This window comes from Pongo pygmaeus, chromosome 19 (assembly GCF_028885625.2).
Source record: "Pongo pygmaeus isolate AG05252 chromosome 19, NHGRI_mPonPyg2-v2.0_pri, whole genome shotgun sequence".
Lineage (NCBI taxonomy): Eukaryota > Metazoa > Chordata > Mammalia > Primates > Hominidae > Pongo > Pongo pygmaeus.
The window spans coordinates 63,308,507-63,335,788 of NC_072392.2; the positions used below are offsets into that span (position 1 = coordinate 63,308,507).

Here is a 27,282-nt window from a genome sequence, read left to right on the forward strand (position 1 = left end):
CCTACTGAGCCCCAGATTTAGAGAACTGCTTCCAGGATAGTTACCCTTATCTTTCCCTATTGCCCGTGTCTTGCCCTGTGCATCAGGATAGAGTGCCTTAAGTCACCATGGGTGGGATATTTTTCTGTATAACTTTCTACTTTTATTTTTTAATGTGAATTATTCCAGGTGATTAGGGACTAAGCTGTCACAAACATGGCCATCCAGTTTATTTGTTTTTAGGAGAAAATGTGAAAGTCTGTCCCTGTTGCTGGGTAATGGCTTGACTATTTTTAGATTGGGCTGCCAGAGATATAAATTGCTATTTTAGTCTGCAGCCTGGTGGTGGGTAGACAAATCCTACTTACTGCACCCTACACAGAGCACTTTCAATTTCATCTGACTTCAGCCATCTTGGGGCCTTGCTCTTTAGCCTTGGAAATTCCTAATAGGGTATGCTACTTATAGCTCTGTTGTTATATCTCAGGACAATGATGTGGTATATCCTCCAATACTTGGGACACTTTTAAAGCATTCTTCCCAAGAGTGTAATTATTTTCTTTTTTGCTAATAAGAGCTGTATAGCAACACTCTTGTCCCTTAGGAAATTAGTAAAATTATTTAAAATATTATCAGGGAAGAAAAGACGATGCTTAATAATAGTTAACTATATTTGAGAATAGCTTGGATAAATTTTGAAGCTACTAACTGTATATTTCTCTTTAACAGTTGGTTTTCAAACCATCTGGTAGATTATACTCAGTAAGTACATATTTTGTACACTAGTGAAATATCTTAACCCATCAGTGGGCCAAGTGAAATATCTTCACTGTCCCAAATTCATTCCCCAGTGGATTTTCCACCTGAACTATCTGTATTGTGTTAATAGTGGCTGCCACTTTATTTTTATTTACTTGATCTAAGGATAACAGGCTCTTCCTAACTCAGGGAGAGAGTATTGGCTGGTCTTTTATTAATAAACTTGGTACTCTCTAAAATGGCTTGGTCATGCATTTTAGCCAATTTTTGGCAACTTGGTTCTACCATTTGGTTCAGCCTTTTACCATTTTTTATTTTGTGTATGAATAAGGTAATGAGTAGTTAGAACTCATTAGTGGCACAAAATACCAACCCCCAACCCCTATTCACACTTCTTTAAACTAGCTTGAGCAAAAGGATGATTTATTGTGCAAAGCCTGTTGACGTCTTACAGACTCTTAAGCACAGGAATGCAGTGGACCTCTGCGACCTGAATGCTGTTGAAAAATTTTTTTTTTTAATGTCCGTCTGTTTCTGTGCATCTGCCTCTTTCTTCTTTTATTCAGACAGCTGCTTTTTTCTCTCCTCCTGAGAAAAAAAAGGATTAGTTAGACTAATCCAGACTCATGAAACCTGTTGTGGGTATGGGTTGGGTTTTTGGTGGGGAGGGCATCCTCACTCAGCATACTGAAATGGAAGAACGCTGTCCTCTCTTTAGGTTCTGTGGTATTCATGCTTTTCTCTGTACTACTGATGGCCACAAAGTTAGCCTAAAGGGAAGTGTGGAATATAGGCATATGTCTATATATGTAACAGATTTTGATATTTAGATACGTACACACATTTGTGTGTATATATGAATTTTATAGCCAAAAGAATCAGGTAGTAGTCATGTGTTTGGTTTTTGAAGCAGACTCTTTGAATTCAGGAAGAACAAAGGTGAAAACATACCTCCGGTTTTAAGTTGCCTAGAGGTAGCCAGGTATCATTTATTTAAACTGTCTGGTAATACAATATAGGGAAACTAGTGGGACAGGCCTGTTAATCATGGGATGTAGGGTTTAAAGATGTGCCTATATAAAGCTTCATAAATTTTAAGAGAGAAAATAGAAACTTTGTTTTTCAAATGTAGTGTATCCCTTTTCACTAAATGACAATAAAATTTAGAAAAATTCATTTTTTTTTTTTAGTTGTACCGTGTGTGTGTGTGTGTGTGTGTGTGTGTGTGTATGGAGGAGGAGGGTTCCAGTTGAAGGGGTGGATATGGTTTCTGTTTGCTTTTGGTGGTAGAAGTTTGCTTTTGGTTATGGAAGGTTTTTCTTTTGAATAAACTGAAAGAATGCTTAATCTAATAAACTAGGGTATTTGCTTAAGGATCATTGCTATTGGCTCAGTTTACTCCTCTCTTTAGTGGCTTTGGCTTTATTACCGCAACTGGGTATTTCCACCAGTCACTTCTTCGCGTAGAATAGACCACTTACCCACTGGCAGGTTTCCTCATTGTTCTTCACACACTTTGAGTTTTTCTTACATGATGTTCTTTTTGTTTTTACAGGTTCATGAACCATCGAGCTCCAGCCAATGGCCGCTACAAGCCAACTTGCTATGAACATGCTGCTAACTGTTACACACACGCAGTGAGTACAAGTTTTCCGCCATTGCCATCCTTTCCATGGGGCTTTGGCGGGAGGAAGGGGTAGTTATCTCTAGTAACCTCAGCACAATTAGTTGTATGTACCCATCTGTGACCTTATCTACCAGGAAATCAGTTCTGGGTCATGTCACCAGAAACTATGTAAGCATGTAGAGTGCTTTGTGTGTTCTAACCTACAGTCAGCTCTGTCCTGGATTTGCTTTCTCCAACAAGATCTTCTTTAAAGAAATAATAATAGTATGTACCCTAGTTATAGAAAAACCAAAGACACCTATTTATGAAGACTGTCACCCCTAGAATGAAATGAATCGCCTTTTCAAGACAATCAACTATGTTCATTTGGCAAAGAGAGTTCACAATTTGTTGAAAAAGATGCTTTTTAAAATTAAGTGATCCTCTGAAATGGGGAGGGGAGCCATAGCCTCCCACCCCTACAGTGGCCATTGCTTCCCAGAGGAGATGTTATTCCATATTGGTGAAGAAAAAGCTGATGTGATCCCTACATTTTTTGTTAATTTTTTTCTGCATTGTAAAAGCAAAACATGCTTATTATAAGAAACTTTAAAAATACTGAAAAATATATAAGAAAAACAAAAATAACCAGAAATAAACTGTTAACACTTCGGTACATTTCTTTGTGTGTGTGTTTGTGTGTGTGTGTGTGTGTGTGTGTCTCTGTGTTGGGGGTGTTTGTGAATATGTATGTATTTTCAGTTTTCCTGTTAATGTGACATTAATGGCATTTTCTTATATCATTATAAATTTTTTACTTTATCTGTGGTTTCATTATTCCCTTGCATTTAGTGACGTTGAGGGAAAAATAGTGGCTGGGATACAGTCTGAAAACAAGAAATAGAGAAAAGACCAGTTTACTTCTTTAACAATGAGTGTTTGGAACAGGCTAGTTTAACTATGGTAGACACTGTTGGTACAATACAATGGTTCAGATATTGAGACACACAGCTTACCTTTAGGAATAATATTTACTCAGGATGAGCCTGAATAAAGCTTAACTTGTTTCTTCTGAGTGTGTCACAGGTTAAGGAACACTTGTGTAAACTTAAGTTAAGGGATACCTGACAAAACCTCCATATTAATTTTTTAGAACAGAAAATATAATCTTATTAAACCATATCTTGAATTTTTGGATTTCAGGGACTAGTAATATTTCTAACAGAGACAAAACACCCCTATTGTCATCATTTCGTTGAAGAGAAGATACTTTAACATGAAAAGTAGAAAGGACATGATCTCAAGATAAAGGGCATTCCTTTAAATGAAATACATTTTGTTTTATGAAAAACTTTATTGTACTTAAATGTACTTAAATCCTCTGAAATAGGAAGGGGAGCCATAGACTCTCACCCCTACAGTGGCCATTGCTTCCCAGAGGAGATGCAATTGTATTTAATGTTCTAATTTTGCTCGGGCCAACGAAAACTTCAGCATCTGAAAAACTCATGCCAGTCTTATCTAGAGGATTTAATATTCTGTTGCAAGATGACAAATGTAGGTTTGGGGAGAAAAAAGATAAGCAAATTGCTAACATTTGTATTCTTTGTCAAGTATGCTTTTTCTAATATCTAATAAAGTAGTTTATTCTCCTGGGAGCTTCTGTCATTATAAGATGTTTACTAGTCATAGTCATACACATATGACTAGACATTAAAGTTTGTGACCATGTGGACTACGAAATATGATGCAGAAAGCAAAATCCTCTCTAAAATTCTCAAGATTTTTTGAATACGTGGGCCTTGGAAATGGTTTGCTCTTGCTTACTTAAAAGGCTCTGTTAAAAATGAAGTGACCCCAAAACTCTTTCACTCTGCAGTAGCTCTCAAATTGGTGGAATGTACAGATCCAAACTGAAAATCAGGGTACATAACTTCAACAATTGACTTTTTGTATATGTGTGTTGCTATGTACATTATAATACCTATTACTTGATTTGTTCAATTATCCTGTCCTGAAATATTGAGATTTCTATTGCAATAGGACAGATGTTTTAAAATGAGGACCTCCCTGAAAAATCTGAGTATATGCTTGGCTGTTTTTTGAAATGGGGTCTCACTCTGCCTCCCAGGTTGGAGTTCAGTGGTACAATCACGGCTCACTATAGCCTCAACCTTTCAGGCCCAAGCAGTCTTCCCACCTCAGCCTGCCAAATAGCTGGGACTACAGGTGTTTGCCACCATGCCTGGCTAATTTTTTAAATTTTTGTAGATACAGAGTCTTGCTGTGTTGCCCAGGCTGGTCTCAAACTCCAGGGCTCAAGCGATTCTCCTGCCTCAGCCTCCCAAAGTGCTGGAATTACAGTCATGAGCTACCACACCCTGCCTGCTTGGCATTTGAATATTTTAAGTAATTACTCTAAATCAGATTATAAAGTAGAATGAAACATGTCCTTATTTAATGAAATTAGGATAAAGAACATCTGTTTTGCAACAGCTGAATAATGTTGCATCCTTGATGGCTTAATTGTATCCCCACTGGTTGGCACAATTCCTGGGCCCTGAATGGTATTACCTGCTTTCCAGTGTAGCAGCTAACTTCATCTGGCTCTCGTTATGATTATCCAGGAGACACAAATACTTGCTCTAAGATTATTTTACTAAAATTGTTCCTGGTAAACCTCTGTATTTTTAGTAAAAGACTCACTTCCATAAAAGCCAGAATATTCCATTCACCATTCTTTATCTTTCCCTCAGTTCCTCATTGTTCCGGCCATCGTGGGCAGTGCCCTCCTCCATCGGCTGTCTGATGACTGCTGGGAAAAGATAACAGCATGGATTTATGGAATGGGACTCTGTGCCCTCTTCATCGTTTCTACAGTATTTCACATTGTATCATGGAAAAAGAGCCACTTAAGGTACAGTGGATGGCATGCTGTTTCAACAGATCCAAATAGTTGACTCAACATGTTTGGTAGCCTCCCAAGCTGGCATGCTTTAGTCAAGTAGGGCAAAGAGTAGACATTTTTCTGCCTTGTAGACTAGAATACTATCCCATTATTCAGGACTTGTTCTTTGGACTGGATGAAGTTTTAGGACTCCTCCCCAGTAGGTATCTAAAAAGGTAGGCCTTTGCTCAGTAACCCCAAACAAAAACTAACTGATTCCCCAGGACTTACCACTTAAAAACCTGAGAGCTATTTTCCAATACTATCAAGCACACTAAGGATATGATGAGAGCAGCAGCTATGGGGTAGTGACAAATCACACTGAGCTTGGAGTCAGCAGGCAGGCTTTGAGGTCCAGCCCTGCTCTTTAATTTTGGGTAAATCACTTGACCTTGTGGAGCCTCAGTATCTGTATCACTAAAATGAGAATAATAATACCTGAGTCACACAGTCAGTGTGATAGGTGAATGAGATAAGGTACTTGAAAATAACTTGAAAATTACAAAAGATCCTACAAGTGTGTGAGGTATGGAGGTATACTTATAGTTTGCGTTTACCATTTTGCAAAGTTTAGCTTTCAGAATTAAGTCTTGTGTATATTATTCAGAGTTCACATATTTTGCTATTAATAGTCGTCAAGCACTTTCAAAACAATACTATAGCTCTTGGCTTGCCAACGACAAGAACGTAAAAGCTTTCCTCCTCTGAGTGAAGGATTGATTTTGGAGCACCACACCATTTAGGTGGGAATGGTTTGCTTGTGAAATGGATTCTGCACAGCCCTAAAGGGCAAAACTTCTTTTCAAAAAAGGAAGATTCAGAGCAGACTATGAGCAGTTTAAAGAAATACTCGAATATGCCTTTTGGTTTTAAAGAATGTCCAAAAAAAACTCAAACTATTCAAACAATCTGATATTTAAAAGATATGCTCCTTTTACAAGCAGGATTTGAGATTTATGAGATGATTACTGGTTTCCTCACATGCAGAATCCTAGAGTTTTAGAGCTGAGAGGATCTTTAGAAATCATCTAATTCAAATCACTTCATTTTTATTTAGAGGAACTGAGGCTCAGAGAAGTGGCCTGACTTGTCTGAGTCAGTGAAACCAGCAGAATCTGATTTTTCCAAGACCTCTGACTCCAAGTCCTAGTTTTTTTCACCATATCTTTTACAATATTGCATATAGCTTGCAGTCTGCTACCTTTTCCAGTAAGGTGACAGTTTCCTGGGCTTAAAATAAAACCACAGCATTGAATCACAAGGGCACTCTGGGACACACTCACAAGAGAACCACAAAAGTGCCTGTCCTGGCTCCTTAGGACACACTGTCGCAGCGCCCAGAGGCCAGTTTAGAAGCAAAGTACTTTATTATCTTCTTGGCACAATTTAGTGCTTGTGGTTGTCTCAGCAAACTTGGCTTCAATGTCTAGATTCTGGATCAATAAAAAGTTGTAGGTACCTACTTCAGTATTCTGGGTCTCCCTGCCAGAGGTGTAATAGAAACTAGATTCTCTTTAACTTTGAATAGCGTTGCTAGAATCATATGCCATGTGTAGATTTTTGCTCCTCATTAAAATTTTTAAATATCAAAAAAGCCTTATTTAAGTAAAAATGAGAAGGGAATTAACATTTATTATGTGGTAGGTGCTCCTGTGTGCTAGGTACTATGCTAGATACATGGCCTACATTATCTCATTTAATATTCACACATACTCCATGAGAAAGATCTTATTTCCACTTTACCTATGAGGTAAGTGAGAGTCAGAGAGGTTGGTGGCAGATCTTGGATAAGATTCCAGGTCTGTTGTCTACCTACTCTAACAGCGTATAACAATCTAGAAAACAGAATTACAAAGGCCCAAAACCTTGCTAGAAATCACAGTCATCCAAGGAGTTTTAAAAACTTATTCTTCTCCTTCCTCCATCCTCTGTCTCACCTCCTAGCCCTTCAGAGTCTTCTGAACTGGAGGCCATCACTATATTTTGTAAGCTTCCCAGGTGATGATATGCAGTCAAGTTTGAAAAGCATTGGCGTAATGTTTGCTTCTTTAGACCTATGGTGTAAAGTATCATCTATGGGTATGCTATAGCTTCTGATGACTAGTAGACTGAAACCCATTCTTTCTCACAAATGTAGTTTTCATTCCTTTAAAACTTTTTTTTTATTTTTAATTTTTGTGGATACATGGTAGGTATATATATTTATGGAATACATTTTTTTTTTTTTTGAGACAGACTCTCACTCTGTTGCCCAGACTGGAGTGCAGTGGTGCGATCTCAGCTCACTGCCACCTCTGCCTCATGGGTTCAAGTGATTGTTGTGCTTCAGCCATCCGAGTAGCTTGGACTACAGGCGTGCGCCACCACACTTGGCTAATTTTTGTATTTTTAGTAGAGACAGTGTTTCACCGTGTTGGCCAGGCTGGTCTCAAATTCCTGACTTCAGGTGATCCACCTGTCTCAGCCTCCCAAAGTGCTGTGATTATTGCTGTGAGCCACCATGCCCAGCCTTTATGGGGTACGTTTTTTCACTTATTCACACAAGTCCTTATTAGTTTGCTTTGGTCAATGTTACGTGTAGGGGAGGCAAAGTCTAATACTAGTGTTCCCTCAAATTATAGTTATACCTGCTTGGACACGGAAAATAGATTCAAGATTAGATTACAAATTTGTACTTTTAAATTACCTCAGTAAAGGGCAGATTCCGTCTAATCCATTTTATGAATAGACCTCAGTGAACCAAACTCTTTGTACATATACCCCTGACTTTTCAGTTTTGGAAGGAGGAACTTGCTTAGAAATACAGGTGGCTATGCTTTTGTAGTAAATGTGCCTTTTTTTGTTTTTGTTACTGTTTTTCCTAAGTTAATTTCTGAATTTCCTTTATTACTGTTTACTGTCCACACCAGGATATTTGAAGTAAAAACTGTAAATACATTCTAAAAAGACACAAAGAATGTGATTTCAGCTCGGGGAGTGTTTACTGAACATCAGGACTTTGCCCTGCACTGATAGGAGCTGGGGCGGGGAGTGAGGGAGGTGGTCTGCCCTCCAGGAACTTCATTTTTCTGTTAGATGGGATCCAAAAGAAATAGAAAACATCAAGAAAAGACAGATTTTGTTTGTTTGCTTTAACCACTTCAGGCTTTCTAACTATCGTGGGGCTCTGTCCCTATGTCTCATATATGCTGAGAGAATCTATTGTATGTGCAACCTAAAAAATAATAGAAAGCTTTTACTCATGACTTCATAACATTAACAACAACAAAAATCTGTGTGACCTTGGGAGAATGAGTGTAAAGGCCATGAGAATGAGAACAAGAATGGAAATTGCAGCATAGTGGAGTGATAACCCTTACTTCCCATCTGAACACTTTCTGACAAATTAACTTTTTTTTCCCCCTCACTAGGACAGTGGAGCATTGTTTTCACATGTGTGATAGAATGGTTATCTATTTCTTCATTGCTGCTTCTTACGCTCCATGGTAAGATACAGTCTTCCTATTTTTGAAGGTAGTGAGTGATTATATGATTAGAATTCCTCACTCCTCCTTTCCTCTCTTCCTCGTGTCCCCACCCTCAGCCCTCATGTGTACACCACCTCCCCTCCTCCTGAACACATACATGCATGCATGTTTTTTCCTGTTTGATGTACTTGGGTCAGATTGCATATTTGAAGGGGAGAATATTGCTGCTGTTTATAATATCTGGGTATTGGATTGTTCAAGAAGAAGTGCCATGAACTTGTGTGCAGATAGCTTGCTCACTCTTGAAATCTGTAACCTTTGCTCTCCATATTGTTTCCCTATACCTCTGCTGTTGTTCAGAACACTAGAAAATTGAATTGTTCAACTGGAAATGCTGTAAATATGTATGAGGAAAGCAAGCTTATTTATTTATTTATTTATTTTGAGACGGAGTCTCACAATCTCGGCTCACTGCAACCTCCGCCTCCCGAGTTCAAGAGATTCTCCTGCCTCAGCCTCCTGAGTAACTGAGATTACAGCCACGTGCTACCATGCCTGGCTAATTTTTGTATTTTTAGTAGAGATGGGGTTTCACCATGTTGGCCAGGCTGGTCAGGAACTCCTGACCTCAAGTGATCTACCCACCTTCATCTCCCAAAGTGCTGGTATTACAGGTGTGAGCCACCGTGCCCAGCCTATTTTTTTTATTTTTTGAGACAGGGTCTCACTCTGTCTCCCAGGCTGGAATGCAGTGGCGTGATCTCAGCTCACTGCAATCTCCACCTCCTGGGTTCAAGTGATTCTCCCACCTCATTCTCCCAAGTAGCTGGGACTACAGGTGTGTGCCACCACACCCAGCTAATTTTTGTATTTTTTGGTGGAGATGGGGTTTCACTGTGTTGGCCATGCAGCTCACTGCAACCTCCACCTCCCAGGTTCAAGTGATTCTCCCACCTTATTCTCCCAAGTAGCTGGGACTACAGGCATGTGCCACCACACCGAGCTAATTTTTGTATTTTTTGGTGGAGATATGGTTTCACCATGTTGTCGACACCAGGTTGGTATCGAACTCTGACCTCAAGTGTTCTGCCCGCCTCTGCCTCCCAAAGTGTTGGGATTACAGGCATGAGCCACCATGCTTGGCCATTTTGGTTTGTTTGTTTGTTTGTTTTGAGACGGAGTCTCACTATGTTTCCCAGGCTGGAGTACAGTGGCAGTGGCCCATGGTCTCAGCTCACTGCAACCTCCGCCTTCCAGGTTCAAGTGATTCTCCTGCCTCAACCTCTGGAGTAGCTGGGATTATAGGTGCCTGCCACATCTGGCTTCTTTGTTTGTTTGTTTTTTGAGACAGCTTCTCACTCTGTCACCAAGGCTGGGGTGCAGAGGCGTGATCTCAGCTCACTGCAACCTCTGCCTCCCAGGTTCAAGTGATTCTCCTTTCTCAGCCTTTGAGTAGCTGGGGCTATAGGCATGTGCCACCATGCCTGGCTAATTTTTCTATTTTTAGTAGAGACGAGGTTTCACTGTGTTACCCAGGCTAGTCTCAAACTCCTGACCTCAAGTGATCTGCCCTCCTCAGCCTCCCAAAGTGCTGGGATTACAGGCGTGAGCCACTACACCCAGCCTGTTTTTGAAATTTAAGCCATTTGTCTTCAATTCACCTCAAGTGCAGTAGCTACTATATAGCAAGTGTGTTTATCATTTCTTTTGCTGAGTAAGAGAACTGGCCACATGAGTTAACCATTTAAAATACCTAGTATCCTGTTCAGTGCCTTTGCTCTTTCTGCCTTTTTGGTGCTGATCAAATATAATCTTTTGTTGCTTTGAAACTCTTAATTAAAGAAACGCTAGCTTTCTTCTACAAGACATAATCCAGTTTTAAAAACTCAGAAGCTTATATTTTGCAATCATCTACTGTAGTCATTAGAAACAGTATGCCTCTAGATTCTGGCTAATGCAGCATCAATGATTGAAAAGAAACCTGATTATCTGAAGGAGTAAAAAGTAAGTGCTATCTTTGCCCAGCATCTGACTAAATTATAGGTCGGCTTAATGTTGGAAGAAGAACACTGAAAGGCTTTTATGAATGGACATTAAATGCCCAGAACAATGCTTATTTCAACAGGAACCTACAGGGTGTTCCAAACAGGATTCCTTACTTAGTTATTTTAAATTCTTTAATTTAAAATAAGTAAATGAATAAAAAGAATTTAAATGTGAGCTGAGGAGTTAAATATCATAGTAGGCAATTTGTTTACCTGTAGTTTTAGATATGTAGGCTGTACTTTTTCCATTTGGAAATGTGACTTTTGTAGTTGTAGATAATCAGGACAACATTTGTTTTTTCCTCATTTATTCTTTTTTTTTTTTTTTTTCCTTGAGACGGAGTTTTGCTCTTGTTGCCCAGGCTGGACTGGACTGCAATGTGCGATCTTGGCTCACCGTAACCTCTGCCTCCTGGGTTCAAGAGATTCTCCTGCCTCAGCCTTCCAAGTAGCTGGGATTACAGGCACGTGCCACCATGTCCAGCTAATTTTTTTGTATTTTTAGTAGAGATGGGGTTTCACCATGTTGGTCAGGCTGGTCTCCAACCCCTGACCTCAGGTGATCCACCCATGTCAGCTTCCTAAAGTGCTGGGATTACAGGTGTGAGCCACCGCACCTGGCCTCATTTATTTTATTTATTTTTTTTGAGACAGAGTCTTGTTCTGTCACCCAGGCTGGAGTACAGTGGTGTGATCTCAGCTCACTGCACCCTCTCCCTCCTGGGTTCAAGCGATTCTCCTGCCTCAGCCTCCCTAGTAGCTGGAATTACAGGTGCCCACCACCATGCCAGCTAACTTTTGTATTTTTAGTAGAGACTGGGTTCCACCATGTTGGCCAGGCTGGTCTTGAACTCCTGACCTAAAGTGATCTGCCTGCCTTGGCCTCCCAAATTTCTGGGATTACAGGTGTGAGCCACTGTTCCTGAACTTCTCATGTATTCTTAATATGAAGTTAGTACAAGTGAATTTGCAGCATTTTAAAATTCAAACCTCACAACAGTCCATGGTTAAATTCTAACAAAATGTCTTCCATAATACATGTTAGGAATAATTCTTCTCATGTTCTCTCTTGGCAGAGAGATTGATAATGGAGACACACTTGGTTTGTGTATTAGGTATCCACTGTGGATATGTGATCCTGGGTCAAGATTTTGTTCCAGGTTCTTCTCATTAAGCTTTGTAAGCAATCTGCTCCCAAATACATGGTCAGAAATTAAAGGGCAAGCAGTCTTGACCTCATTCTGCCTAATAGGGTAAGTTAGGCATCACAAGAGTGCTGGGACTCCCTTCAACTTGTCTGCTTTTAGCTGGTTCTGTTTTAAACCATGTTGAAACTAATTCTAAGTCTTTTTTTTTTTTTAGGTGGAGTCTTGCTCTTTCGCCCAAACTGGAGTGCAGTGGTGCGATCTCAGCTCACTACAACCTCTGCCTCCCGGGCTCAAGCAATTCTCCTGCCTCAGCCTCCCGAGCAACTTGGATTACAGGCACATGCCACCACACCTGGCTAATTTTTGTATTTTTAGTAGAGATGGGGTTTCACTATGTTGGCCAGGCTGGTCTTGAACTCCTGACCTCAAGTGATCCGTCCGCCTCGGCCTCCCAAAGTGCTGGGATTACAGATGTGAGCCACCACTCCCGGCCTAATTCTGAGTCTTAAAGGTCGACTGACAAATTTGTTTTTGAGTTGCTTAATTTTACCTAAATTGCCCAAATGCCTGCTTGATGCGTTGAGTGCGTTTTCTTCCTGCTCTTATCCTAAGACTTTCTCAGTTTTCAATGACACAGGTTCTATGAATTCCCTTCATTTATCACTTCTGTTCTTTGTTGTCATGTTTACATTTTTAGGTTAAATCTTCGTGAACTTGGACCCCTGGCATCTCATATGCGTTGGTTTATCTGGCTCATGGCAGCTGGAGGAACCATTTATGTATTTCTCTACCATGAAAAGTAAGAGAAAATAATTTACATTTGATAGTTTTAAAATCGACTGCCTAAATATTATCTGCACTGCAATACAATTTACTTTTATTTGTACTTCAAAACAGTAGAAATACATAAATAGAATATGTTATTTTTAATAAATCTTCAAAACCATTTGGTATTCATTATTAGTGGAAAGATTGCTGTGGAAAAACAAGAGTGGTACAGGTTTGTTATAATGCAGTTGAGGGGACACGGTGACCAGCCCCTTTGGAGTCCATCAGACTTCATTTCTATAGCATGAGGCAAATTGGCCTCATTCTCTGTGATTCAGTCATCACGTGAGAAAACCAGCCATTTGTCAAGGTGTCTATGAAGATTGGAGAGAATAGATATTAAGTGCCCAGTACAATATTTACCTGAAGAAGGGCCTAGAGGGTATTCCAAAAAGGGTACCTTGAGAAAAAGGATGTTGGGAAGGACGTTGGAACTCTTAATATCCTAGCCGTAGGGCACAGCTTTTTAGCCAATTATTCATAGCTGATAGTCCTAATTATTGAGCCATATAAAAACAAAAGCTAATGGAAATTTAGTATCTTCGCTCTAGAGGAGACCTTCAAGGTCCCCTATTCCAGCTTCATGATTAAAAAGTCAGAACATTTAGGATATGCATCAAATTAGTGACTCATCTGGAAATTAGGACCCAAACATCCAAGTTCTGATTCCATTGCTCTTTTCATTACCCTGTATGTTTGAATTTGAGAAACACACAACCAGGAAATCTTTGTCATTGGGTTTATTTACAGTTCATTAAATTCTTTATCTATTGTGCTTGGCAGAATGGCTCTCAGAATTGAACATAGTTTGTGTTTATCAGAAAGTACTAAATTGTTTTCCCCTTTCAGAAGAAGAAAATGGTGGTTTTCACTAACTTCTTTTTGTCTCTGTAATTCACTTAAATACCTTTTTGACCATAATTAGCAATGCTGAGTAGTGTTATATATTATAGTATATATAAGTCCAAGGGAACAGTTTGCTTCTTGGACTCAAATCTCTTATTTATATCCTTGGATAAAATAGGAAGTCAAGAAAGGCAACTATCTTTTCTCCTTTTCCTGGCCTTCTGGTGTAAACAAAACCCATAAACCCATTCTTCCCCTATCTGATTATTTCATGGTAGGCTTTGTGTATAAAACACGATGAATGAGGTATGAGTCACCCTTGGCCATTCAGTTTGGCAGACATTAGGGAGTACCTAAATTGTGTCAGGTACTATTCTAGGATTTACAGATCAAAACATAATTAATCTTGGTTCCTGCCTTTGAGGAGCTTATAGTCTGGTTTGATTAGGCTGAAATGTAATTTGAATTTCAATACAACGTATTTCATAGGGTTTTTAGATCTTTTGTAGTCTAACATGATGAGCCTTAAAATTAGTTTGTGCAGGTGCAAAATAAAGAGACAAACAAAATTACGTGTCCTTTCCTTAGGGATTGCTGTTCCTTTTTGCTGATAAACTAGGCTCCAGGCTGCATCTCCATTCATCTTCAGAATTTCACTTATAGCTCTGGATTGGAATGGTAATGAAAGCAGACACTCTAGGATCAGAAGAGGAAATATTTTACAAGGTGGAGTGGGTTAAACGATAACTACTTTTGGCAGAAAACATTTTCTTTTTTTTTTTTTGAGGCAGTCTCGTTCTGTCACCCAGACTGGATGGAGTGCGGTGGCGCGATCTCGGCTCACTGCAAGCTCCGCCTTCTGGGTTCACGCCATTCTCCTGCGTCATCTTCCCAAGTAGCTGGGACTACAGGCGCTCACCACGCCCAGCTAATTTTTTGTATTTTTAGTAGAGACAGCTTTCACCGACTTAATCAGGATGGTCTCGATCTCCTGACCTCGTGATCCGCCCGCCTCGGCCTCCCAAAGTGCTGGGATTACAGGCATGAGCCACCGTGCCCAGCCGGCAGAAAACATTTTCTAGGTGACATGTGGGATTTGATGCCTTTTCAACCCTGAGAGAAATGCTAGTTCCTTGTTACTCAGCTACTATGTTTTAGTTAGAGGCCTAGTGGTTGCCTACTGAGAAATAACGTTTTATTTGAATAGTTAAGAGTTTACATTTCTTTCTCAAAAGTGAAAAGGAAAGGCTGGTATGTAAATTGTTAGGTGTTATAGAAATTTATAAGTTAAATTAACTGCATTTCTGTTCCTGCAGGTATAAGGTGGTTGAACTCTTTTTCTATCTCACAATGGGATTCTCTCCAGCCTTGGTGGTGACATCAATGGTGAGACATGGCTTCAGAATTTTAGTTATTTTCTTTTAAGCTGCTGGAACTTAATATGATTATAGATATGATATGTAGCTTTTCTTTATAAAGTTATGTCCATTAAATAGAGGCTCAAAAGAAAAAGAACTTATAAATAATGAAGTGTTTAGCTGGGCATGGTGGCATGTGCCTGTGCTCCCAGCTACATGGGAGGCTGAGGCAGGAGGATTGCTTGAGCCCAGGAGGTTGAGGCTGTGGTGAGCTGTGTTCATGCCACTGCACTACAGCCTGAGGAACAGAGTGAGACCCTGTCTCAAAAAAATAAAAATAATGAAGTGTGCCAGCAACTCGTAAGCTTGCACTAGGTACCATGTACAGATTGGGAAAGCTATAAATTTAGGTATGTTTCTGTCTTTATGGTACTTTCCTGAATCAGAACGAGAATAGGTTCAGAGAGGTATTTTTCAAATCCCTTTACTCTTACTTTTCCTTTCCCTTGCTTTTAAGTCATAAGTCAAGCACTTTTTTTTTTGTTCGTTCTGTTTTCTAAGGCAAGCACTTTTTTTTTCTTTTACTTTGTTTGAAAATATTTTTGGGGATTTTCGTGGGTAAAGTGTAACATTACCTGTAATAGGCAGTTGCATGTATATATTTGAATTCCCTTTCAAATTGAATTACTGTTGAGAAGTCTGTGTGTGTCTGTCTTTTTGAAATGAAAATATATTATTACAACTTCATGGTTCCATCCACCTGGTTACCAGGCCTTTAGCTTATATATTGTAGTATCTTAGGCTCTAGGCACTATATTAACTAAGGAGGTCCCAATGTGTTTCATTTGAACTCTTCTGAGCCTACATTGTTCAGAAGAACTGTACTTAGGATTTCACTCCTAATCTCATAGGCACATTGTAAGAACCTTTTTTTTTTTTTTTTTTTTTTTTTTTGAGACAAAGTCTTGCTCTGTTGCCCAGGCTGGAGGGCAGTGGAGCAATCTTGGCCCACTGCAACCTCCGCCTCCTGAGTTCAAGTGATTCTCCCACCTCAGCCTCCTAAGTAGCTGAGATTACAGATGCGGGCTGCAACCCTTGGCTAATTTTTTGTATTTTTAGTAGAGATGGGATTTCACCAAGTTGGCTAGTCTGTTCTTGAACTCCTGAGCTCAGGTGATCCACCCGCCTCGGCCTCCCAAAGTGCTGGGATTATAGGCGTAAGCCATCACGCCTGGCCGTAAGAACATAATTCTGTGATAGTTTTTTTCCTGGTCACAAAAACACCTATAAAAGGTTTAAGAGTTTCAAATGGTTCTGTTTTTTTCAGGGGATGTCTTCATGAGAATATAACAAAATACATTTCTTTGAGATACGAGGTTTATGATGGCTTTAATAATTAGCTAGCACCCAAAATACATATAGATGGTAAAAGCAAGAGGGAATGGTAAGGAGGAGGAGTTAAGGGACAGAAATAAGAAAATCAGCCTTGAAGGCCATATAGTTAGAAGGCATTTCAGGACACCCAAAGCAATATAAGCAAGGTTTGTGCAGCTTAATAGAGTAGAATTTCAGGCAAATTCCCTCTGGGTATCATAAAAACAGGTTTATCCAGTAATTTTACTAGCCTAAATCTGAAATTGACATTTCCATAAGTGGTACAATAGCAGGTGACTAATGTTTGTGATAATCAAGCAGGATGATCCCCCACACTGCCTTCATAGAACTTAGAGTCAAGCAGGCAAATGCAGTTCCTATTAAAGAAAAAGAGATCATGAAATTTGATAAAATATTTGATTGGGGAAAGTTCAGGCTGCTATGGGAGCACGACAGAAGTACCAGAGGAAGTGATATTTCAGCTGATTTGGAAAAACATGTAGGAGCTGAGAGATGGTAGGGGTGAGGCAAGTGTTACAGGTAGAGAATACAGCACGAAGGAAGCCCAGAGAAGGGGAAAGCACCAGCATCTTTGGAGAAATGAAAATAGCTCATTGTTTGTTACATAAAATACATGTACCAGCTTGAGTTATGTACATATGCATGGTGGGGGCAGGTATGCAGGTAGCACAAGTCTTGTAATAAAGCTGGAGAGCTAGACAAGAGTCCAGATCACAAAGGACCTCATAAGCCACTAACACAGTAACACAATGAATGAAAATGCGAATCTTTGGTTCTGGCCAGAATCATGGGTCTCAGACTTACCCTTCTGCCATAAAGAACTGTAAAACTAGAAAAAGAATAAAGGCAACTGTTTTTTGGCTCTGAACCCAAACAGTACAGGACTGTGATCCTTGAAGGAAGAGAAAACAGGAAAATGAGCTTTGAATTCACCCCAGTTGTTTCCCTGGAGACACTTTCCAAACAGCAACAAAAGGAGGTAAAGCCCAGAGAACAGCAGCCTGGGTGGAGGAAACAGAAATTACACTTCAGGTTACTGACATGGCTGCAGTTTGTGGGGCAGGGTATGGAAGAGGAGGGAGCCTCTCAGGGAGGATGCTTCAGAAATCCATGAAGCAGTTTCCGTGAGTCGTTGTTCAGATATCAAGCTGAATGTTGTACAGGGCAAAACTCTGCAAGTTCCAGTTGCAAATAACTCTTAGAAGGCTGGAAGATAAATGGAAATTCCAGACAGTGCCCAGTGCTGAAAGACATTGAAGTTCCAACCAGCCAGAGTTCAGAGATGGTGCTGGACATCCCAGGCACTCAGTTGACCCTGCCAAGGCCACAGCTTAGGAATAGAGCTACTCTATCCCTAGAGAGAGGGCTACTCTAGAACTGCCATAACAAGGCCCAGACAAACCTTGAAAGGATAAAATTGATCCTCCAGTAAATAAACCGCCTGACAGAACAAAACTCAACAATTTTTAAAGGAATACAACAGAATCTTTAACAACTTAGCATGTACCATGAGTAAATATTATCAGAAATAAATCAATAATAATGTAATAAAATAAATAATAAATATATAAGAAATATTACCAGATAGGCAAGAAACTGGAAAGTGACACATACCTAAGGGAAAACAGATCAATAGACACAGATCAAAAGACAGGAGAGATACTGAGATTCCCACACAGGGAGTTTAAAACAGATGAGGAATCTCAGAAAATACCTGGAGACTATGAAGAAGAATCCACATGGAGATTCTAGATCCGAAAACTGTGATGTCTTCAGAAAAAAAAAATTATTGGAGGGATTTAGTAACAGATTGGATATTGCAGAAGCAAAGGTCAGTGAACTTGAAGCCAGGTCAGTAGAAACTATGCAAACTGAAGCATGAGAGAAAAGAGTGATTTAAAAATGAACAAAAGGAGAAAGAAATTGGGGCAGTTTTTTGTTTTGGGTTTTTTGTTTTATGGTTTTTCTTTTTTTTTTTTTTGTTTTGAAGAAATAATAGTTACAACTTTTCCAAATTTGATGAAAAATATCAACCTAGAGATCCACAAAGCACAAGGAGGCCTGAGCAGGATAAACACAAAGAAAACTACACTAAGACACATTAAAGTCAAATTACTAAAAAACAAAGGCAAAGACAAGACCTTAAAATCAGCCAGAGAGAGAAAAAAGAGCAAGGAGAGAAGATGACCACTGACATTTTATCAGAATTCATGGGAGCAGGAATACAATGAAATGGCACATTTAAAATGCTGAAAGGGGCCGGGTGCTGTGGCTCACACATGTAATCCCAGCACGTTGGAGGCTGAGGTGGGTGGATCATGTGAAGTCAGGAGTTCAAGACCAGCTTGGCCAACATGGTGAAACCCCGTCTCTACTAAAAATACAAAAATTAGCCGAATGTGATGGCAGAGCTCCTGTAATCCCAGCTATTCGAGAGGCTGAGGCTGAGGCAGGAAAATCGCCTGAACCCAAGAGGCAGAGGTTGTAGGAGGTTGTAGTGAGCTGAGGTCGGGCCACTGCACTCCAGCCTAGGCAACAGCATGAGACTCCGTCTCAAAAATAAATAAAATAAAATAAATAAGTAAATAAAATGCGGAAAGGAAAAAACAAAAAAACCCTATCAACTTCAGGTTGAAGTTAGCACAGTTTAGTAACATTAATGTCAAAAATTTAACCAGGGAGGCCGAGGCAGGCAGATCACTTGAGGTCAGGAGTTCGAGACCAGCCTAGCCAACATGGCAAAACCCGTCTCTACTAAAAATACAAAAATTAGCTGGGCATGGTGGTGAGCACCTGTAGTCCCAGCTACTCGGGAGGCTGAGGCAGGAGAATCACTAGAACACGGGAGGCAGAGGTTACAGTGAGCCAAGATCGTGCCACTGCACTCCAGCCTGGGCAACGGAGCAAGATGCTGTCTGTACATAAATAAATAAATAAATAAACCAGGATTGCTAGAAATGATGAATTTGTATGTAAATACATGGCTGTTTTTCATTTCTTAATTTCTTCACAAGATAACATGGGGGTTTCTAACATGTAGAAGTAAAGTACATGGTAACAATGGATGGGGTGGAGAAATAGAAGCCCATTGTTTTAAGGGTCTTAACCTTGTATAGGGGATATAATAATAAAGGTACATTGTGATGAGTTAAGGATGCACACTGTAACCCGTAGAATAACCACCACTGGCCAGGCACAGTGGCTCACGCCTGTAATCCCAGCACTTTGGGAGGCCGAGGCGGGTGGATCACGAGGTCAGGAGTTCGAGACCAGCCTGATGGACATGATGAAACCCCACCTCTACTAAAAATACAAAAATTAGCCAGGTGTGGTGGCACGCGCCTATAATCCCATCTACTTGGGAGGCTGAGGCAGGAGAATCCACTTGAACCCTGGAGGTGGAGTTTGCAGTGAGCTGAGATTGTGCACTGCACTCCAGCCTGGGCAACAGAACAAGACTCCATCTCAGAAAAAAAAAGAATAACCACCACCACCACCAACAACAAAAGCAAAATAAATGTTATAGTTAAGTAGTCAAGATAAAAGATAAAATGGAATCCCAAAGTTATTCAATTTAGTCTAAAGCAGGTGGGAAAATTGGAAAACGGAAACAAAAGATAGATGAAACCAAATAGAAAACAGAGAGCAAGACGGGAGGCTTCAATACAACCATATCAGTAATTAGGTACTTCATATATAATAACAATTACATCACAATGGACTGAACACTCCAACTAAAAGGCAGAGATTGTCAGACTGGATAAAAAAGTTTTCTAATCTGTATAATGGGGATAATAGTACCTAATTTAGGGTCGTTGTGAAGATTAAATGAATAAATATATGAAGTGCTTCAAACAGTGCCTGGTACATAGTTACAATAATGATAATGATAATGAAAAAAAAATCCGTTTTGATACAGAATTAACTATGTTCTAGGTCTTTGAAAGTTGAGGTAAATATGGTATCTTGAGGATACTTGTTAACAGAATGCATGTCAAAACTAACCTGTGTGCTTGGTTTGGTGTCTTGGTTGTTTTGGCAGAAAGGAAGAAAAAGGGTATTTTGGAACAGTGACTGGCCATGTGATTTTGTTCAGGCCACTTCACTGCTCTGGCCTTAGTCTCCTAACCTCTGCAATAAGGGGGTTGTGTTAGATGAGTGACTCTTACTATTTGGGAGTCCCTGTGCCCCTTTGCGAATCTGATGACAGCCTTACCACTATCCTAGAAGAGGGCTCCTAATACACACACAAATACTTTTGTATAATGTGTATTCATTGCTGTATAACCTTGAGGAATTAATAACGTGTGGTATTTTGTCTTTGTTTTTACTTTTTAAATAAAAATAAATCTGGCTGAAGTCCTTTCTTACCAAGGTTAGGAAGAAATCCAATGTCAGTCCATTTGGATTGGCTCCTTCCCCATCTTTTGATCCCACACCAAACATGGGGGCTTCTGTGAACTTTGAAAAAGGACTGATGCTCACAGCTGGCTCTAGATCCTCACACCTGGTCCTTAGCTCATGATGGTCTAGTGTTGCCTTGCTTTTAGCTGAGGCCCTTGGGGCCCATTCTAATCAGATGCCTGAGTTAGAGCTTCCCTTTACTCTTGCGGCGCACACAAGGCTGCTGCCCAGTGCCCAGCCCTCTGGGACACCCACACACCTATCCCCTTCCAAGGCCCTGCCATGATCTGCGTTAGGTTTCCACTCACTCTGCAGAACCTGTCTCCTTTCTATTCCTAGTCCTCAGAAATCCAGGGGACTAACTTGTTTCTTCATCAGCTTCTAAGCATTGCCTCTATTCTCACTCCTCATTTATACAAGCCATTTTAATCTTGTAGATGGGCCTTGATCTTTGAAAACCAAGAACAGCCTAAAAAATTCTCCCTTCTGCCCTAAGACACACAAGAATATTAACTTATTGCTAAGCTAAGCAATGGCCAGGCGCAAAGACAAAAAGGCCTGGAGACATCTAGAAGGCTAGGAAATATCTGTACTATGTGATCTATGATCTCAGAGGTCACTTCTAGTTATGATTTTCCTGTGTCAGCCTTAAGGAATCTATAAGCTCACATAAGCAGGGGAAGTCTCAAAGAAGCAATCAGTGTAGAACAGTGTTTGAGAAGGACAAAGGGAAGTAAATACCCTGGCTGAGATGTAAATTATAAATAGAGTGGCTTGGGCCTGCCTTAGTAGGGAAGGAAGCATTTAAAGGGGAAGATGAGAACAGAGGATTGCACTTTATTAAAATGAACTTCCATGTCTGGCTATGATTGCAGTTTGCTTAAATATGCTGTAAATGAGCAGAATGTTCTGCTTTTTCATTTGGGACCTGTAATGTGATTGCTTGCTCAACTCAAGATTGTCAGTCCAAAGGGCAATCCAGGTCGATGTATAAGAGACTTTTTTTATGTTTGGTTCATGTTTACAGATCAGGATTGTGTTCACACAGCTTCTTCATTGTCTAGAAAATCAAGAGCCTTAGAGGGAATTACAGTTATCTGTAGCTTGCCATGCAGAGTAACATCAAACCCTTTTTATTTTTTTTCTCTGTTGACAGAACAACACCGATGGACTTCAGGAACTTGCCTGTGGGGGCTTAATTTATTGCTTGGGAGTTGTGTTCTTCAAGAGTGATGGCATCATTCCATTTGCCCACGCCATCTGGCACCTGTTTGTGGCCACGGCAGCTGCAGTGCATTACTACGCCATTTGGAAATACCTTTACCGAAGTCCTACGGACTTTATGCGGCATTTATGACCAATCTGTACTAATTCTCCAAACCAGTATTATTTCAATTATGGCACTTGGGAATGGGGTGAGAGCTGAACATTGCACAGGGAAAGAAAAAAAAATAACTGCACTGACTTTATATCTTTTGAATATAATTACTGTGAAAGTATAAAGGCTGTGTTCTGGAATTTTCCCCCTCACAGCAAATAAATAAGGTAGTGAATTAATTATTCATTCCATTCCACTATCATGAAGGACTCTGAATAGACTTGGCCAACTGATGTTTACAAACCAGAATTTTGTATTTTAATTTTACAGATTTTACTACATGATTTTTCTAAAGTACTATGTCAGGTTGTAAAAGTCAGTGCAATAACAAACCTTCCTTTTTAAGAAGAAAATTGTTTCTATCACTTTCCCATTCACTAGGTAAAGAATCATGGACAGAACTTACACTACTTTTTACCATGTTTCATCTTGGCATAACATGGTTCTTTTTTAAATAGAAACTTTAGTTTTTTGTAAATTTTTAAAAAAATATTTCATTGATATGCATCTCTGCAGGTCCTCATTCATGTTGTGAATTTTTGCAGCAAGCAGTCAACATTCCACAAATGAACAAACATTATACCTCTTCTGATAGTTTTATTAAGCATGGAGAAATTGCCAATTTTTAAAAACTGCAATTTTCCAAACTTTTCTGCCAACCTCTTACTCTGAATTCAGTGCTGCTTTGGGACATACACTTGACCTAGCTTGGTTTACCAGTGATGGAAAAGTATTTTGATATCATTAACTTTTTCAAAAGATCCAACTTTTTCTCTATGCCTTTGCCACATTCTCTTCAGGGTCTCTTTCCACAGTGGATAGGTGTTTTTTTCTGTATTATGACAGTATTGTTGGGTTGGCCATCTGCTGGAAACTCCTGAAGAGCATTATGTATTACAGTGAGCAGTTGTATTGCCTGTTTGGTGCCCAATGGTTAAGTCATTGTCACTTAGCTTTATATTGTCAGTTTGATATTTATTTTAAATTGTGGAACTAGATGCATAAATTCACATCTCTGCCTTTCCTTTGCATCTTCCCATATATTGTGTTTTTTTTTTTTCCTAGAAAAATATTTAAAGCATTGTTTGACAGGTAGAAACTCATGTATCTGTAGTCCATGAGTTGTATCCTGGCTCAGTGGAGTGATATTTATGTATTATTTTTACTTTTCTCTCAGTGTCTTATATTAAGATTAACATGTTGTTAATAGTTGCTTTGTTGATTAATCTCTCTTGTTGTTGTTTTAATAAATGAAATAGGCTTGCCTTTAGATCGGGTGCTGATATTGCCTGTTTCCTAGTAATGGGCTGATCAAATGATCAGTGGAATTCTTGGTTTGATGATAAGCTTATTAATTGAAATTTTTTACTGATGTGGCTTTAAAAGAGGTTTATTTTGTATATGTTTAGAACTCTCTGATTTTGATGAATTATATGGGAACGAGAAACAGAAGAAGTGGTATTTGCTGGCGAGTTAAATAGGCAAGGTACCCAGTGATAACACCAACCAAACCACTCCTATCTGCATGATTCTGAACATCTGGATGCCTGTTGTTTTACTGTGTATATTTTATTTTTAATATATTAACTTTGTGGATTCATTTAAGGTCTACTCAAAAGTAACACTGTCAAAACCACTAATATGTATGTAAAAATTGTGCTGTATACTACAATAAAGTTGTTACTTGGATTTGTTCCACTGTCTCTAAATTAGATGACTGTGAAAATAATAATGCATATTTGAGAGTTCGAGCTCATCCAGCATTTGTAATTTGTATACTAGTCTTTAAAAAAAAAAAAAAAGTCCAAATGGAAAGAAAAATGAATACGCCTGGTCACTTAGAACTTTCTAGTCTACTTTTTAATAACTGAAATGCCAGAGCCAGCTCAAACATTAATCAACAGACATTTTCAGTTTAAAATACACTAGTCAGGACCTAATGATTTCAAGTTTTTTAGATGATGCGTCTTTACCAAGATAAGCCTTTTGGTTTAGCATATTTAATATTCTATAGGACTGAGGTTACAGTCTTTTATGTTACCAACCAGACAAATGGCAGATTATAAACCTAACAACGCTCCGAGTGTTAGATGCCATTCTGCCTCTTCTGTAGTGTGGGAAACCAGGGCCAAAGAAGTTTAACTGCTTCATCCTAAATCAGGGAACTGGAACAGCAACCAGCTCTATCTGATTCCGAAGCCTCCCATTCACTCTATACCACTGCATTTCTAGAGTCAGCAAAAACAAATAAAAAAACTTGAACTAAAAATTCATCAGGCATGGACACAGAAAAGAAAACACTATTCACATGGTTTAGAACCTCAATAATCCATCAGATAACTCTCCGTCAAATCTAATTTTGAGGACTGAGTGTCTTGAAGCATTATGATTCCAAAGAGTGCTGTCCTCTAGGTCACCAGTGTGACCTCATCCATTTCTAGAGTGTCCCCACTGTTGTGCTGTCACCTTCTTGGTCAGTATCTCCAGCCTTAAACTATTTTCTAAGGACTAGACCTCTCTCTAATCAACTGCCTAAATGCTCCCAGACATATTGACTCAAACCATCCCAAACTGATTTCATTATCTTTCCTCATCCTACCACCAAACCTATTTTCTGAAATTTCCTAACTTAGTTAATGGCATGGCCACAGCCATCTGTTCATTCATGCATCCTTGATTTCTTGCACCCCTGAGATGCAACAGGTCAGCCAGAACTGTCACCCCTGCCTTTCTCACAACTCCCCGGTCTGGTTCCTCACCTCTCTTCACACTGCAAGGTCCTAAAAAGACCTACTTAGCAGTCATCAGACTACAGCAGCCACCTCCTCATTTGTATCCCTGCCACTGCTTACACCCCTCAAATGAGCTCATCCTCCACACTGTACCAGCATTATCTTCCCAAAATAAAATCTGAGCATGTGTCTCGATGCTCCAAAACTTCCACTGACTATTATCCTATAAGATTCACGCCAGATGCTTTAGCATGGACTCTTCACATGCTGACTCCGCCTGATCAGCCCTCTCCCCAGCTGAACCCCACTTGACATCAGCCCTGCTAGTGATTTTCACAGCCTCCCCCACAACACACATGCCCTCATGGTGCTTTTGCAGCTGTGTTTTTGTACCTGCTGTTCCTTGTCCTGGAATGCCCTTACTCCAGCCCCTTTCCTACCTGGCAAATAGTTGCTTATTCAGGTGCCATCCACCTCCCTTGTGCCATTGACCAAGTTCCCCCTGACATGAGTAGTGGTGCCCTCCTTTGACCCCACAGCACAGATATTCCTTCATGGCCCCTGTCATGGTGCATTGTGATTGTGTTTACTGTCTTTACCTCTGGTCTTGGGACTGAACTCCTTCAGGCAGGGACAGAGTCTCATCCACTTCTGTTCCTAGCTTCTAGCATAGCACTGGCTTATGACAAGAGTGAAGAAGTTTTGCTGGATGAAAGGGGCGGGGTCGGGGGAAGGTTGGAGAATGGTGCTGTGGAAGGGAAAGACCGAGAATAAAGCATTTTTTAGGACAGACTTTGGTTTTAGCAAGTTTATCCTGTCCATCACAAGCACTCTTACTAGCTGGAAACTGACTTTTAGCTTCTCTGGCCTTAGAGGCTTTTTTGACCACAAGGGTCAGCTAGAACATTCGTAGCAACCGCAGGAAAGTTGATGAGAAAATAGAGTGTACATATTAGAAAGTATGTCCTAAAGAAGAAAATGTCCAGCATTTTTATTGGTGCTTTCATAGAAATAACTCAACAATTTACAAAATTATTTTGGGAAAAAAAAAGTATTTGGCCTAACATATTTCCCTCTGGTCCTCTTTTCTGAATATAGTAATAAAATAAATCAAAACAATTGTGCAATCATTGGGTCTTAGTGCAGATTATACTCAAGAAGCGACAACTTAAATTTTTAAAAATATTTTGAATATTTTTACTTTAAAAATCATACAGCCATATAAAACCCTTTGGAAAATAGAGAAAGCTAAACATTATCCAGCATTCATTTATCATAATATATTTTAATATACTTCCAATCTTTTATTTCCCTATTTTTATTATACAGCTGTAAATATGCCACATATGTAATTTTATATACTTTTTCCTACTTATTATGAGCATTTAAAAATACTATTATATCGGCCGGGCACGGTGGCTCACGCCTGTAATCCCAACACTTTGGGAGGCCAAGGTGGGCGGATCACGAGGTCAGGAGTTCAAGACAAGCCTGACCGACATGGTGAAACCCCGTCTCTACTAAAAATACAAAAAAAAATTAGCTGGACTTGGCGGTGCATGCCTGTAATCCCAGCTTACTCAGGAGGTTGAAGCAGGAGAATTGCTTGAACCTGGGAGGTGGAGGTTGCAGTGAGCCAAGATCACACCACTGCACTCCAACCTGGGCAATGGAGCAAGACTCCATCTCAAAAAAAAAAAAAAACTATTATTACTATTGTATCATTTCATAGCAAGAATTTTCAATGATTTCATCATCTTTCAGAACTGGGTATGCAGCCTATTTTGCTTAATCATTTGCCTAATTTTGCATATTTAGATTGCTTTAGATTTTTTATTATAAACAATGCTGCAGTGAACACACAGCTTCGTCCATATTTATGACTGGGTTTTAAAGGTAATAATAATAAACAATTGACTGTTTCTTATGTATCAGGTACTGCGCTAGTTTACATGGATTATCTCATTTTATGTTTACAAAAAATTTATAGATAAATCATTTTCTTATTCCCATTTTACAGATGAGGAAACAAATACCGATGAATGAGTTTCCTTGCCCAAGGTAAGTGGCAGAACCCGAGTGAACCCAGGAACCCTAGAGGCTGTTTTCATTTTCAAGAGAGCCATTCCTGGGGCAAAGTTTTATTGATGGGTTTACCCAAAGGAAGACCTTTTAAAAATAGAGCTCATTTCCAAATCTCTACATTTATACTTGGTGTCTTCAGTTTATGTCTACTCTTCTCATGTGCCAATGAGATGGAGAGTGGAATAGGAAAATCTCCAAAGGAAACTGACCTCGAAGAAGCTGGTTCACCTCCCTCCTTGTGCAACAAAATAAAAGTTTCTCGAGGGGCCCCGAGGAATGTTTTAGTTTAACAAGGTTAGAATTGC

The 27,282-nt window shown here is 39.6% G+C and overlaps 1 protein-coding gene across 1 annotated transcript in view; it reads left to right on the forward strand.

The window, feature by feature from the left end:
• MMD (monocyte to macrophage differentiation associated) overlaps positions 1 to 23,849 on the forward strand; it is a 29,283-nt gene extending 5,434 nt beyond the window's left edge. The window contains exons 2-7 of the mRNA XM_054458081.2: positions 2,294 to 2,375; positions 5,101 to 5,261; positions 8,702 to 8,776; positions 12,649 to 12,750; positions 14,942 to 15,011; positions 21,939 to 23,849. Of these exons, the coding sequence (XP_054314056.1) occupies positions 2,294 to 2,375; positions 5,101 to 5,261; positions 8,702 to 8,776; positions 12,649 to 12,750; positions 14,942 to 15,011; positions 21,939 to 22,139 (691 nt within the window). The 3' untranslated portion in view covers positions 22,140 to 23,849. The remainder of the gene's footprint in view (positions 1 to 2,293; positions 2,376 to 5,100; positions 5,262 to 8,701; positions 8,777 to 12,648; positions 12,751 to 14,941; positions 15,012 to 21,938) is intronic.
• Positions 23,850 to 27,282: the final 3,433 nt, after the last annotated feature.